The sequence below is a fragment of the Montipora foliosa genome, chromosome 8 (assembly GCF_036669935.1).
Source record: "Montipora foliosa isolate CH-2021 chromosome 8, ASM3666993v2, whole genome shotgun sequence".
In the NCBI taxonomy this organism is placed as follows: domain Eukaryota; kingdom Metazoa; phylum Cnidaria; class Anthozoa; order Scleractinia; family Acroporidae; genus Montipora; species Montipora foliosa.
The window spans coordinates 42,605,591-42,621,055 of record NC_090876.1 but is presented as its reverse complement, the minus strand read 5'-3'; the positions used below and the strand labels follow the sequence as shown (position 1 = coordinate 42,621,055).

At 39.6% G+C, this 15,465-nt stretch overlaps 2 protein-coding genes across 13 annotated transcripts in view; one reads left to right on the top strand and one right to left on the bottom strand.

Annotated features, from left to right (window-relative positions):
• Positions 1-982: 982 nt before the first annotated feature.
• LOC138013327 (F-box/LRR-repeat protein 20-like) lies at positions 983-10,964 on the bottom strand. Of its 3 annotated transcripts, XM_068860373.1 has the most exons (3): positions 4,171-4,455; positions 3,469-3,594; positions 983-2,166 (listed from the first exon to the last, which is right to left on the bottom strand). In XM_068860373.1, exons 2-3 carry the CDS (start codon positions 3,561-3,563, stop codon positions 1,188-1,190), a joined length of 1,074 nt encoding a protein of 357 aa, XP_068716474.1. In that variant the 5' UTR covers positions 3,564-3,594; positions 4,171-4,455; the 3' UTR covers positions 983-1,187. The 3 variants fall into 3 exon arrangements, with proteins under 3 accessions (XP_068716474.1, XP_068716475.1, XP_068716476.1); XM_068860374.1 differs by lacking the exons at positions 3,469-3,594; positions 4,171-4,455 and adding an exon at positions 10,750-10,964; XM_068860375.1 differs by lacking the exon at positions 3,469-3,594 and having other exon boundaries at positions 4,171-4,440.
• Positions 2,205-15,465, top strand: part of LOC138013325 (F-box/LRR-repeat protein 2-like) — a 13,379-nt gene continuing 118 nt past the window's right edge. Inside the window, exons 1-4 of one of the 10 annotated variants that reach the window (XM_068860366.1) lie at positions 2,205-3,153; positions 3,487-3,552; positions 6,358-6,411; positions 13,590-15,465. The exon at positions 13,590-15,465 is cut by the window's right edge and continues 112 nt beyond it. In XM_068860366.1, the coding sequence (XP_068716467.1) occupies positions 13,714-14,610 (897 nt within the window). In that variant the 5' untranslated portion in view covers positions 2,205-3,153; positions 3,487-3,552; positions 6,358-6,411; positions 13,590-13,713 and the 3' untranslated portion in view covers positions 14,611-15,465. The other 9 variants (XM_068860367.1, XM_068860364.1, XM_068860365.1 and 6 more) reach the window with 9 other exon arrangements.

Sequence of the window (15,465 nt, the reverse complement as noted above, 5' to 3'; positions counted from 1 at the left end):
TTACTGATCATCGCGCACATACTATCTAAGAGACTATGCATGTATTAAAACACTAACAAGTGCTAAATCAATCTACAGTAGCTTCAGTAAGCAGTTGTAAAGAGTCCCCAGTAAATGAAAATATAGGTTTGAATGATATACGGTAGCTCGTGACTACGACTATATATCGCGTGGCGGTGTACACCTCGCTCTACCTACTTAAAGGCCCATGTTGACCCAAAAGATACCGCGCTCTTGCGTTGCTGTTTCGACATTTGTTCCAGCGTTTTAATAATAATAATAATAATAATAATAATAATAATAAAGCGCCCGTAGCAAAAAGTTCTGAGCGCTAATTACAATGAGCATTAATTAATCAATAAAAAAGAAATCGTAAATATGATATGCTAAAAACATGGTATAAAAATGAAAATATATTCTTAAAAATATACAAAAACTAATAAGATAATCTAAAAAAATATGTTTTGACTTTGGATTTAAAAACTGAAAAACTATCACAAAGACGTATGTCTATAGGCAAACACTGACAAAGACGTATGTCTATAGGCAAACGTTGACAAAAAAAAACATTGATTGGGTACTCCCTGTGATTTTCGGAATTTCCGTTTGTGCGAAATTCGAGTCAACGCGCCGCACAATGTCTTTTGGGTGAATGTGGGCCTTTTAACTATCGAGGTAGGAAGGGGACTAATGCAGCCAACCACCGAGTAACCAAAAATTGAAGTTGATGTCTGCCAAGCTACAATCTTGGACAGAATAAAATGGAAAAGAAGTGCCCCCTTCCCCCGAAATCAAGGATGAAGCCGCGTGAAGGCCAAAAGGCGCCATTTTGCCATCACTGATTTTGGGGGGAGGGGTGGTCTCAATTTTCCATTTAATTTGTCCACGATTGCAGTCCTCTAGCAGACTGACTAGAAGCTTCCTTATTAAGGTGGCACTGCACTTTTGGTAGCCTCCTCTTCCAAAGTTTGTAAAAATGGTCTTCTCTTTTTTTTCTTTATTTTTTTACCGTGGAGAACGGCTTGCTAAATCAATGTTCTATCGCGAAGTCTCACCGGAGTTCCGATTGATGTTTATAACTTCCGGAAGGATGCGTTCCTGTTACAGAAGCTCAGTTTACAACTTGAACTTTAAGCTGGCTTTGTCATAGGATTTCCCTACTATTTTTAAAGTTAAGTGCGTTTCCACTATCTTTGATAATTTGATACTACGCAAGCATTAAGGCTATTAATAAAAGGACCAAGTTTATTTTTGTTGACCTTTCGAACTCCTCCTGCCACCCCTCCAGTCCTGTGAAAATGCTGGAAGCTTAAAAACTGTAATTTCTCGCAATGTTTCATGATGACTTGAAGTGCGATCATTGTGTTCTGAGTGTCGCGGATGACACCTAAATGCACATGCGTCATCTCAGGAGTACCGCTCACCAGACTCTCGATTCCGTAAGAAGTAATGTTATTTGTGTCCTTTAGACTGATGCTTCTTAAAGAGCGGCAGTGTTTGCCAATACGCGTGAGGCTTTTGTCAGAAATACCAATGCAACCTGCAAGGTTAAAATTTTGCATGTTCCTGCATTTCTCGACAACCACTTCTATGCCTTTGTCACTGATTTTCTTACACCCGGCGACTGACAACACCCTAAGCCGTCGACTGTTCTTAGCGACTGAATGTAACCCCTTGTCGTTAATTCCTTGACATTTTTCAACGTTCAGCTCTTCTAGAAGTAAACAGTTCCTTGCAATCAAACTGAGCCCGCGATTAGAGACATTTTTCCGTCCAGCAATGTTCAGTCTCTGCAAGCGCGGGCAGAAGTTTGCCACGTGACCGAGAGAATCATCTGTGATTGGCTCACAATGGTCTCCCGACAAGTCGAGGCTCTGGATTCTCGTTGAATACGAGACAACGGCTTTTACGATTTCGTCCGTAATTTCTCGAGGGAAGCTGCAAAATTGAAAGTCTACTTCTCTCCAAAATAAGGCATCTTTGCAGAGGCTGTTCCATCGCTTGCAAGTACAGGAAGCTTGATTTCTTTCTTGAAGAGTTAAAAATGAAAATATTCGGAGCCAGATATTGTCGGGAAGAAGCCATTGAGTTTCTAAAGGCTCATTTGCATGATCATGCTGTCTGCTGTTTCCAGTGGACAACAGAATGGTCTCTTGTGAGCTCAGTCTATGAAACAAAATACAACAAGAATATAAGAAAGATAAACGAAATAAATAAATCATCAGGGCTGGCGCAGTGGTGAAATTAGGTAAAGCCTATATTATTGCAATACACTCCTGAAAACTCAAGGATGTGCTGATATTAAAGAGAAATTTAACCAGACTGTCTAAGGACCTGTTTACAAGCAGGTAGGGTAACCCTACTGCTAGGGCTACCCTAGCAGGAGGGTCAAAGATAGCCCGGGTTTACAAGCAAAATTGCACTGGTAGGGTTACCCTTCCACCCGGGACAACTTTGCGTGCTTGGTAACCGCCAGAATCGCAAACACAATGGAAACCGCTAAAAAGTAGGGTAGGCGAGTTGTCCCTAGCAGAGCGTTTACAAGGCAGCTAGGGTTACCCTAGGGCTAGGGTACCCCTAGCCCTCAGATCGGGTTACCCTAGCGCCAGGGTAACCCTAGCTGCCTTGTAAACACGTCGTTGAAAAAAAGAAGAAATGTGTGAGTGCTAGGGTAACTCTAGCACTAGGGTTTCAACTGAATTTTTCCGTTATCCGTCGCAGGTTTCAACATTTTTGGCTTTTTTTCTTATGACGTGAATTCATAGTTATCATTTCTTCACAGTTATCATTTCTTCACTTCCCTGAGATTCTACGGACACCTCAATCGGTCAATTCCGATTCCATGACGGTCCACTTCTTACCACCTTTACTTTGCAAACGTTTCAGCTGAGTTTTCAACCTCGTTCCCAGGAGACACTGCGAACGAGGTTGCTGAATTTTAATCCAGGAATTATCAGCATGTAAATTCTCGTCACAATGTCAGTGAAATTTTATCAGGATCAGTGTGATCGTGATATAAAACTAAATTCTCATGATTACCCAAGATAGAGATCAATGGTACTAGTTGGGAAAATGAACGTTTCAGTCTTGGCAATGAAAGGCTGAATAGCATGAGACGAAAGGAAAAAAAGGACACGAGGAGGCGGAAAAGCGGTAAAGTGAGCCAGCTCTGTCATTCGTTTGTGTGTTTTATCGACCAAGGAGAAATATGACGTCGACCTCAAACTTAAACCTTAAATACCGATATCAACATTGATGAAATACGCGAAGATCTATTATGTTCACGCTACCTCTGAGTCAAAACATGTTTTGACATTCAAACTGCTTAATACCCCTGACGGTCAAGGGCAGTTTAACGGCCGAATGACACAAGTGGTTTGTTTTATTCCTATGTTTTCATTCAAGTTGGACACTTGTATTGACTCAGTTTTCCTTTAAGGCTTTACCAACCAAGGTCTGTTGACCTACTTATTATTGTCATTACAGTTGCTGACAGCCTTGTTGTAACTGACTCGAAAATGCTGATGTGACCCAGACTGGTAATGATGACAAGTACGTATCATGTGTGATTAAACGAATCCTTCATGATATGTCCTAAGAATTAAAGAAAAAGCATGAATACTATACAGCAAATGAGCAAAGGGAACGTCGTTCGTAAGTATTTCAAAACAGATGAGCATTTAAAGACAAATTAATGACGACTTGTTTCAAATTGCAAGAACAGAGCATGTTTGGATGACGTTCTTCAATTACGGTATTGCACTATTCATAGCTTAGATAAGATTACAGCGGGAGTTATTGCAAAAACAAACCACAGTATACGCCAGGAGATTGATCCGTTTAGAATTGTTACCCAAAGTTTTCAATGTGATTTGATGATCGTTATACTCGTTAGAAAAATTGTTATCATTTTAGAGAAATTATCATTTACGATCAATAAAGCGGATTGTGTTACTCTTAACCTTCGAGCAGAACACCTTTAGCAGATAAATCTGCCGAGTTCATAATGGAAAGCGTTGTTAAAGGAGCACTTACCGGCGAAACAGAAACATTCATTTAACGGACAAGATTACAATACCAACAACAAACGCTTGGTAAAAAGAAAGTGTCTATAAAGTACGGTAAAACAAAAACAATGAGTAAACAATTAAAATATAACTGAAAACCTACTTCTGAAAGCCAGCACAGGCAAGGAATGAATCCATGATGTTGTCTTTGATGGATCAATAGCTTATCTTATTTGCTTTCTATTACTCAGAGGAGCCTTTTTAACAAAATTCGAAAAAATTCTGGACTTTTCCGTTCTCAAGGCGGAAAACCGAGAAACAGTCGATGTGAGTTGATAATTTTTGACAAACACTTGATCTGGCTCACCAGTATTAAATTTCTCTTCGTCATGGAATGATTTTATCGGCGGTAACCGTAAGTACTTGAGTGAAATGGATTAATGTCAATTTGCGTAACGTGACGCATTGCAAATGTCAGCGAAAAGTTGTTTTAAGTTTCAGGTTTTATAAAAAAACCGCACTGTAGCAGGACCACAGCTTTCCATTAAGTACATGACCAAGAAGAGTCAATCGCTAAGGTAGTGGCCATCCTTTGGGAGAGATTCTCAAACTAACAGAGCCAAATTTTTATGGGTTGAGCGCGTGGGAATTTCCCGTTGAAACGAGCTGCTTATACAGGAACCAAATCAGTTAGAAGGAAACGTGTATGAAAGAGGCGGCCCACCCTCAACCTCTGACGTCTAGGGCGCAAGCCCGAAAGGAGGGGGGGGGGGGGGGGAGGGCAATTACTAAAATAGGGAGTCTCTAAAAGGGGGAGTTTCTACAGTGGGGAATCTCTGAAAGGGGGAATTACTAAAGTAGGGAATCTCTAAAAGGGAGAATTCTAAAATAGGGAATCTTTAAAAGGGGGAATTTCTGAAATGGGGAATCTCTGAAAGGGGGAATTACTAACATAGGGAATCTCTAAAAGGGAGAATTTCTAAAATGAGGAATCTCTAAAAGGGGGAATTTCTAAAACGGGGAATGATGGAATCTCTAAAAGGGGGAATCTCCGAGACCGGGAAAATTAACTGATCTGTTGATTATTAATGACCAGCTCCTATGGGCAGCCATCACCGCCAAAAATACAATCCTAGTTAATGGTTAAGAATAAACCGGAATGGTTTAATTGTCCTTTGTAGAACGGTTTATCAGAATTTGAATAGATGTATTTAAAACACAAATGGACAAGTCACCCTTAGTGAAATGACATAAACAAACATTAAATGGTTTAGACAATTCAGAAACTGTGTAGATACCCTTGGTGAATTGATTCAGTGAAAACACGAGTGGTTAAGTGTTTAATGAAATAGATCAGTCACCTTATGCAATCATCGCAGTTAACACAGAATTGGTCAGTGCCAAAGACCACCGGTGTAACTATCCTTGTCAAAATGACAAAGTCAAGTCTTGAATGGATCAGCATACTTTGACATGATATGCAGTGAAACGGCAAACGGTCCAGCTTACCGTACATTGGTTCAGTGATGTGACAAACGGTTCAGAGTAGTTTGAAATGTCTTATTTTATCTGCAAATGGTTAATCGTGAACCGCAATGGTCTAGCATAACATTGATCGGTTTACCATAATGTCAAACGGTTTAGTGTTACCCCAAATGGCTTAGCGTGACGACAAATGGTTTAGTAGAAAGCGAAATGGTTTAGTGTTGCAGCAAATGGTTTGCGCCGGAACCGCCAAAAATACAAAAGTGAGATTGAAATGGAATAGTCAATGTGGGGTCTTACGTCACAACCCATACGTCATTAAGATAAATATTGGCGCGTATTTGCCCCAACAAGGTTCGTACCGCGAAGTGCACAAGTGGGATCGGGAACAGGTTATTTCTACCAGTACCGCCTCGTTTACTCGACTCAGTGATCCTTATTCCTCTAAGAATCCTTCTTTGTTTTTGCCTAGTTTAGCTGGATTGGTAATTTTTCTACTCTGATCATTTTGCCGTGATATCGGCAAGTTATATACATGAATGTGGATCAAAGCAAAGTTAGCACAGCTAGGAGACATGGGCAGACCGTGTTTTTCTTTGTCTTCAACTGTACGCTAGTTAGCCACTGACAATCAGTTTCTGAAAATGTGAGTTTCTGTAGAAACCTGAGCATATTTCTCTATCGTTTCAAGCCTTTCCTTGAACCTCTGAATTAAAGTTAAATACACTTGCTACCCGTTACTCATAAACAGCTTCCATGTCTTAAAACAATCAATCGCCTTATCACGAATGCTCTGGTTCAAAGTATCAGGTAGCTGTCCCGTAAAACGATGCCTCTTAACTGTATGTCAATCCTTTTGTTTCAGGTTACAATTTTTATCTTCAGTTCCATAAATTCTAATAACAAAGGATTAATCATGGTAAGGTTTTTTTTCCCCTCTGCATTTTAAATACCCTTCAATAGCCAGTTAGGACATGAAGAAGATGAAAGAGGATAAAAGAAGAATTGCAAAGTGAAACTCCTGAACACGGCCTCATAACGACACTAAAAGAGTGGTATCGTTGAAAACCGCTGCACGTTTCTATATAAAGCAAAAGTGCTCATAACAATCAGCAATGCAGACATGTCAAGGGGCATCTACTTAGGTCAAACACTCAGATGGAATTGAAAGAAAAAGAAAAAAACACTATGGGACTCTCCTTAAAATTTCTGTCAGCGTTATCTACCCGCGAAAACGGCAGCACTGTTGCATGAATCGGCCCAATTGCGATAGCTTTTCAATCACTTGAAATTAAACGGAAAAAGGCGCCACATCCTTCAGTGACCTAAGAAATGTTTTTTTTTTCTTGACACTGAATTTCTTTCAAGTTGAAGCGAAATTGCCACTGATGTTGGCTTGTGAACACTCCGCAGAGCCCCCTCTTTCATTATACGTTTAGCGGTGGAGAAAGAAAGCCAATCGAGCCGATCGCTAAGGTCTAAGAATTGTTCACAACCTTCACCGCTGCGTCGTTTTATTTATACACGCTAACTGACCTAACTTGTAAGGGGTTCTATCAAGGTGCCTTTTGAACGGAAATCATTTAATCATGTGGGGAAAAAGAGGAATGTGGACATAGTAAGAAGCAAGCGCTAGGCTCTTATAGACTGTGCTAGCATAAATTTTGGCATAATTCGAGGAAACTAGCATTATTTTTGCTGACTTTTAAAAAGTACCATTGCTAGCATAATCGGTATATATCGATAAGCCTGAGACAATTTTTGTTCAATGTCTTAGCTGCATTTGCGGTTTGCTTACGCCCAGAGGCCCAAATTAAACCTCGCTGGAAGCCTTAGATGTTATTAACTCGGGTAATTTGATGTAGACACGAGTCACTGTAAGGTTTGCGGTCTCGTAAGAAGATTGAAAAGGGCTATATACGGTGATTTATATTTAACCAAAGCAGGAAGAACTTTTTCCGTAAGCTATTAATGGTATAGACAAGTCACATAATTGTCAAAAGACAGTTAATTATAAGTGATTTAAGGGCGGTGCCTGCTAATTCAGAGGTATTTTTGCGCGGTTTAACGAATATGCGAGGAAAGCAGATCTTAACAAGTGTTGTTAAATATAATTAATCAACAATATTTGTAAAAAGCTTTAAAATACAAAGCAATATATGGCGTTCTTTTCCAAATGGAAGCTTAAATTATCGCTGAAAAATGCGTGGTTTCCCCAATTTTCATTTGGGATACCAATAGCACTTGCTAAGTTCTGCTTTATCCGCATAGTTTTGAGCCGCGCAAAAATATCCCTGTTTTAATAAGAACCACCCATAGGAAATCCGAGTATCTCAAGATGCACAGAACGTATGCGCGATAAGAATAGTAGGCACCGTCCTTAATCTAGTTTGTGTTTGCAGCATTTAATCAGAAAGAAATTGGCCTGCACGCTAACCAAAGAATTGATCTTTGGTCCAATAAAACCAGACAGGCAATCCAACTAGATTACGCAAATCGTATAATTTATTCCAATAAGATTATTCGATCTGAAGAAAAGAATGAAATACATTTGAGAAACCGAACAGGATTCATCGGTACATAAACACGCGAGTAAAACTATTAACTATAATTACAGCATTGAATACTTACTTCTTTGACGATGTCTAGAAGGATTATTTCACGGTGTACAGGTCAGCAACAGACAAAATAGTTCAGAGTATAACAGAGAACGGGTCAGCGAGACAGATTAGCAAAACATGCACATATCTTCGAATCGGCAATGTCTGAACTGAAAAACTGACTTATTCACGTGGCGTAATTACATAAGTTAGTGTCAATCAAAAATCAATCAGGAAATGAAGTTAATAATTCATTGTATTGACGAAACAATCTTCAGAAATCGTGGACGGGTTCTCCGCGATATAACAACGTCTCAATTGCTTTAAGCGGAGATAAATTTAGGGGAAAATTTAGGGAAAGACAAATGCAGTCGAACCTCCGGTTGCCAACAACTCTCGTAAGCGACCACTTTTCCAACAAACCAACAGTTTTCCATGAACAATTACTATATTTGGAATCTCTCGTATGTGACCAACTCTCGTAAGCGACCGCGACCACTTAGAGCTAAGAGTTTGAAATTTTGTTTTGTTGTTAACCTCCTCACAGTAAGCGACCTCTTATAGAGCGGAAATTGGATAGTAAGGCCTCGTAACATCATCGCATCCCTGAGTAGCTGACAAGAGAGGAAATTTTCTCCATGATGAGAAGTACGGGATTTTTTGTGAAAATTGACGTTTTAGATCAGGAATAAAAGATTTAACAGTCTAAATGAAAAAATGTACATACAGTGTATTCTATCAGTAAAAGACTACCTTACATGTCTGAAGGCCTGTTCAAACGCACTCGACTTTGTATACCATACAACATTCTACTTGTATACTCTACAAAGTCGAGTGCGTTTGAACACCTTGTATAGTGCCCACTATACACGATTCGACAAGTCTAATCTTGTGTAGCGATGTTTGAAACTGGTCAAACTTCTACTCGACAACCACTCGACTTTTATCTTTGTTTCGCGATCACTGAAGCGATACTCTACAAAGTCGAGCTCGTTTGAACGCACCACTCGACTTGTAGAGCATTATACTGCATGCGAGCATGCGCAGTCGAAGTCGACTTAACCCACAATTCTCTGTTTCGTCATACTTGTAGAGTGGTTGCATAGTCCGTGTATAGTACGTTTGAACACCTTACCCAACAACGCCATACAATGTCGATCATACAAAGTCGAGTGTTGTATAGTGCGTGTATAGTGCGTTTGAACAGGCCTTTATAATTACAGGAAATAAGACCTGATTTCGAAATTGACTGTTACCTCAAGAACAGTCAACAGATTGACGGAACTGCGGTATGAAAATCGAAGTGCAGTGTTCGGTGCAGTCAACAATCATTCCCTATTCAACCCAAGTCCTGTCCAACGTTCCTATTTGTAAATTTCACTATGCAAATTGCATGGTATCGATGTCATGTTGTCTCCGTTAATATTCACATGGGAATAAATATTATTTATGTGACTATCAAAAGTTATTACGTGGATTTAGATGGGCATCGGTGCATGGCATAGGGTAGTCTCTGCGGTTGCTAATGCTATTGAGGCAAAATTTCGACTCAATATGGTCCAAGCTCTCGTAAGGGATTGTAGGATTTACTTTTTGGGTGGTCGCTTAATTACGGGAGGTTCGACTGGGTGTATTCAATATGATTGTCTCGGCTTGTACCGGCATATTAATTCTTATTATTAAATCAGGGACACCCAGCGATAACCTTCGGTGAAATATGTGTACGTGGGAGTCAAACTGTTTTAAGAATTTCGGTTCTACGTTGCAAACAGCTATAGATTTCTTTACTAAACACACCTAAATGTTTCGCAACCTGGGAAAAGTAGTCCCTCGCGTTTTCGGAAGGGATATTTTTGCAAGTTTTGGCACTAATAAAAGGCAAATGGTTCACTGGGAAGTTGTTAGAAGGCCACGTTAAGCTAGCAATTTCTGAAATGAAGATATCATTTCCTAAAATTTTCGGACACTTCAATTTTCAGCTAAGATTTCCGAACAGATCAATTTCTTCCAGGTGATAAAAACATCTCTACAGACAGTATTTATACATTACAAGGAGCCAAGAAATGTCTCTCAAAGTTTTGTGTCTTAATTTTCTCGTTGGAAGCCCTTGATTAAATTGTTGCAAAAATGTACTTATTGAAAAATTAACTTATCCTGAATAAATTAAATTATGCAGGTCTTGGCCAAAGCCAGAGAAAGGAGGCCAGTGCGAAAATCTCAATGGAACATTTATATATAATCCGTTTACCTAATTATTTTTCGCTGAATTAAGTTAGGCAAAAACAAGACTGTATCCGGCCGATTGTAATTTTTACACATGGCATTTTATTCAGAAATTTTAATATTTTTTCTCCATACTCATTTTGTCTTTAAGCGACATGTGCAGTCGGCTGTCGTTCTTTAAAAGCTTCAAACATCACTGATATTCAAATGATTAAAATAAACAATGTCCTTTTGTGGCTTAAAAAATAGCGACGAAGCGGATGATTACACTGCCCGATAGGAGATAAAAGTAGAATCTAGTTTAACATCTGTACAAAGTAAAATCGCAAAACGTAAACCAAGAAATTCATAAATAAAAGATAGTTAACGCCATCGATTCGTTGCTTGAAATACAGGTTATAGAATTGAACCTCTAGTAGGCGACCTCTACATACCCAGACAGACGCAGCTCCCATTCTGGAATTTCTGATTGTTTCTCATGGTGGATAGAAACGCGGCTGCCCATTAGTTTTTTGGCATGCCCCGTTACTTCATCTGCGTGTGCCGCGTCGTGTTACTTTTGAACGTGGTGGGCTTGACTTGTGAATGCAATTGCATTTACATGAAATAAGAAGCTCTTTGAATGCATGAACATTTGGTTCTGTGATGGTCTTGTTGTAATTAATGAAAATGCTAATTGTTGGGTGAGCAGGTGTTGGGGCCACTGGTTGGTGTGTAGAAGGGCGACTGAGGGGAGTGGGGGAGAATATAAGACCGGAAGGATAATTAGTCGAAGACGGAGGTGCTTAGGTGTGAGGGGCATGGGAAAATAGCCAGGGAACTCAGAAAGTCGAGGTTGCTTTCCGGCGACCAAAAATTCCGGATAACGAATTGGAATGGGACAGCATTTTCGGACGAAGTTTCAAAATACATTGGGAGATTGCCCTAATCCTAACGTCAGGAACTTCGGTTTCCCACTATCGGATCAACTGAAAATTTCGTTGAATTGCTCCATTTGTTACAATGTATCGGAACCAGTGTTTGCGTCATACCGGTGCGTAACTCTTTAACGCGATTGGTCACGAGCGGAAACCGAAAAAACGATTTTCTTCTAATTCGCGAGATCAATTTTTAAACTGGAATTTCTATTCGTACGGAGATCGCCTCGGAGCACGTTGACCGGCGTTTTCGAACCCCATCGTACATATTTCTCGCCCTCCAAAAACACGGTCGCTAAAAGCGTTGAGACCTACTCATAAGCTCGCCAAAACCTCTTTACCACAAAATTCTCATAATTCTTACGAGAAGTGCAATAGCAATTACTTTCATCTACAATAGAAAAGGGCCAGTCTACGGGTGTCCATTATGATATGGAAACTCTTTTGAACGAGATCTTGTTGCGAGAAACAGTAATTATTAAAATAGACGCTTGTTCTAATTAACCCAAGCCGTAAGTCCATACAGAAATTTAATTTTCTTGCAAAGTCCTGGCAGCACATGTGCGCAACCCCGAGGTCACCATAGAAACAATAACCACGTGACCGTATAAATAGAATATGGCTTTTTATTTGCACGCTTTCGATGAATGACAACAATTTTTCAACCGCCCAATAGAAGTAATCCTTGAATCCTGGAATAGCGCAAAGGAGGAAAAAGACCAGTTGCGGTTGTTTGCAGGTGATTTATGTTTTGTAGACTGAAGGCGGAATCGTTATCACGTTATGGGATCCACGTTTTCCTTCCCTCGTCGTCCTTCATCAGCGCTTCCATCATATTTTTCCTTTCTTCTTAAAAAACGTTCTTCGGATGAAAATAGGTAAGCTTAAAGATTGAAGGAAATTTAAGGATTAGAGACTAGACAGCTTCTTATATTTGACACTAAAAAACCGGAACAACGTCGTCGTAGTGAAAATTTAATAATAATTTTTAATAATATAAAGTCCATTAGAGATGCAACGTACGGAGTTCTAAAATTTAACTTGAAAAATTTGCCTTCACCAATCAGTTTCACACGTGACTCTGTATGGGTTTATCTTCTTCATTGCTCTCAAATTTGCATGATTTTCAGTCTACAGTAAATCATGGAAAAACATTTTTATCACTTAAAAGACCATGAAGAACATGAAAACGGAGAATCGTAATTAAAACTGATCAAATATGGCGTGACAAAAGTGCAACAACGAAACTAAATAATCGGTCCACTTTGAAACTCAGGCGTCTCTGCCGCTGTATCCTCGCTGTGAACACTGTTTAGTGATTATTGGGCTCAATTAAGTTGTTCACAGGAAAAAAAAACTGTCAATTCTATTCGATTGCGTTTTCTCTCGAGGAGCACATATTTTCTCTTTCTGTTGCATGAAATTAGTACTTCGGTACAGAAAGTAAGAATTTTCCTCTTTCCAAACAGCTTTCGCGGCGATGATCAAAAAAAGGAAAAACTTCGGCTTGCAAACAAAAGTGTCAACTATTTACATACTTGGACAGCAGGAATTGCGCAAAATATTGAATACAACCTGTTGTTTATATTCTTCAAAATTCTACTGATATGTCAGCAGCAGTTTGAGATCAAACAATGTAAATATTTTATCATTCTTCTGCCGGGCGACGCGTTTCAGTACACCATCGCAGCCATGCGAGGTAGATAAGTACTATTTCTTGATTCCAGGAGTTCATTTGAATTTGAAATAGTCTTCAGAACATCTTGTGCTTCATTAATTTTTAGCATTTATGAAGCCAGTAATAACAACGTACCTTTTTAAAATCATGCAGCTGAATAGAGGAGTAATAGAAGTTATTTGCATAATCTCTGACTCTTAATTCCATACAGTGAATGTTTCTTTTTATCTACAATCTTACCCTCGCAACCAAGTTATCAGCAGTATGGTTTCTTCTGAGATTAAAAAAAAAACTCCACATTTTTTTCCTCGATGCATATTCTCGAATAAAATGAAAATAAAGAAGTCAGCCACCAGGTTGTTATCCAGAGTGTAAGTCAATAAGTCTTGACATCTGGACAACGATATTCTTCTTTAAAAATAATGAGACAATGTTTTGTCGAAGTCATATGTCAGCCAGTACCTCACTTCTTGGCCAGTTTAGCTTAATGTTATTCCTCTTTGCGGGTGTTTTTTATTGCCGAGTTAAATGTAGTGCAAAACTCTCTGAATGCACACTGCAGTGTCCGCTAATATCACACTCTTTCAAAAATTGTGAAAATCTTTACCTTGGCAACATCCGTTTCTTTATTTTTATTGAATCATGACATTTTGCAATTCTTCATTGTTTGTTTTGACAGCTTCCGAGAAAACTTGGCCCTGGATCAACTTCATCATGGGAAAGATACAGGAACATGTCTTCATTTGCCGGACGCTTTATTGTTGAAAATATTTTTGCACCTGGCCATCAAAGATTTAACGCGCATGTCAAGAGTGTGTCAGCAATGGCGCCGCGTAAGCCTGGATCCAAGCTTATGGCGTAAGATTGATTTCTCGTTTTGTAATACGAGCGTTCGTGACAAAAACGTAATTTGTTTAGTCTCTCGGATCAGACCTTCCGTCATCACACATATAGACTTATCAGGGCCAGCGTGTTTTCGCATTACAAACATCAGCCTGTTTCACATAGCTCGGCAGTGCCAGAAGCTTCGAAAATTGTACATCTCCGATCGAAGCCGAATCACTAGTCCCGCAATGGAAATGATTGCATACTATTGCCCTTATATGGAGGTTCTCGGGATGTCGAAGTGTTCGCTGATACTCAGTCGGGGCCTGTGCTCGGTGGTACGACGCCTTAAGCTGTTGCGTGAGCTCGACATCAGTGGTTGCCTATGGGTTACGGACACCGTCCTCGGCGAGTTAGCTGAACAAAGTCGATGTTTGAACTATCTAAGCATCGAGGGGTGCAAGAAGGTAACGGACACTGGACTAATTGCAATTGCAAACTCATGTTATAGTTTAAAGCACATAAATCTTCGAAATACCAAACGGATCACTGATGGTGGCATGGAACAATTTTTGTCGAAGATGCCCTTCCTGGAAGGGTTGGAAATCGGCTTGGTTCGGAAGGGTCGAGGAACAGTCGCCGTATTGAACCTTGTAGCTACACATTGCAGAAACTTAACATTTTTTGACTATCAAGAGTGTTTTCCTTCACCAGTTGAGGATGTGATTTGCCAGATTGCTGAACGTTGTCGAGGACTGCGTTATTTGGCACTGAGATATCGGTATCAATCTCTCTCAATTAACTTCGTGCGTTCTGTAACCGAACTGTGCCCAAATTTGGTTAAAATTGACTCATCGTTAAGATTATATATCTGATTGAAACTTACCGTATTTGCTCGATAAAACGCCCCCGGCGTTTAATTAAAAATCAGCAGTTTTGACCCCGCGTTTTTTCGAGGCCGGCGTTTAATCAGGGTCCGGCGTTTATTAATGAAATGCAATTTTCTGCCATTTTTCCAGGTTGATTTATTATTACCGATCCTTGGAAACCTAAGGGCAGTTTGTAAGTGCTGGACGATTTTTCCATGGATTACCCGAAGTTACAGTATTACTGATGGTACCGTACATGCGATGCGGCACGTGTACCATGTTGCAATCAAGATCTGTATCACTAACAAACAGCACATAAACAATATATGAATGATGTGGGACAAGTAGTAAATGATATGAGTTCAAAGTTTTAAGTTTATAAACGGCAATGTCGCTAACGTCCTCCTCGTTTGTGTTTGACCTTGACCCCGAATAAACGCCGGGACTCCAATCAAACGCCGGGGCTCCGATTAAACGCCCCTGGCGTTTATTGAAAAATCGGCAGTTTTGACTAGGCGTTTTTTCGAGGCCGGCGTTTAATCGAGAAAATACGGTACTCGTGATGGTTGGCGATTGAAAAGTTTCCTGTGATACTGATTTTTGACACGATATTGAATTTTTAAAAATGAGGATTTTAAAGAATTTTTGCACATCAGTGTCTTATTTTATAAGAAAAAAAAACCGCATGGTTACAATTCTTTGAGTGGCTTTAAATACATGTAAGTGCTTTGTAAATAAACATTAGGAACTAAGTCAAAGAAAGTCATGTAGTTGTCACGTGGAGAAGAAAAAAGAGAACTTTGAAATTCAGCCCACTGGAAATGTGACCGGGGTAACATTGATCGAAAGTGAGGGTTTTTA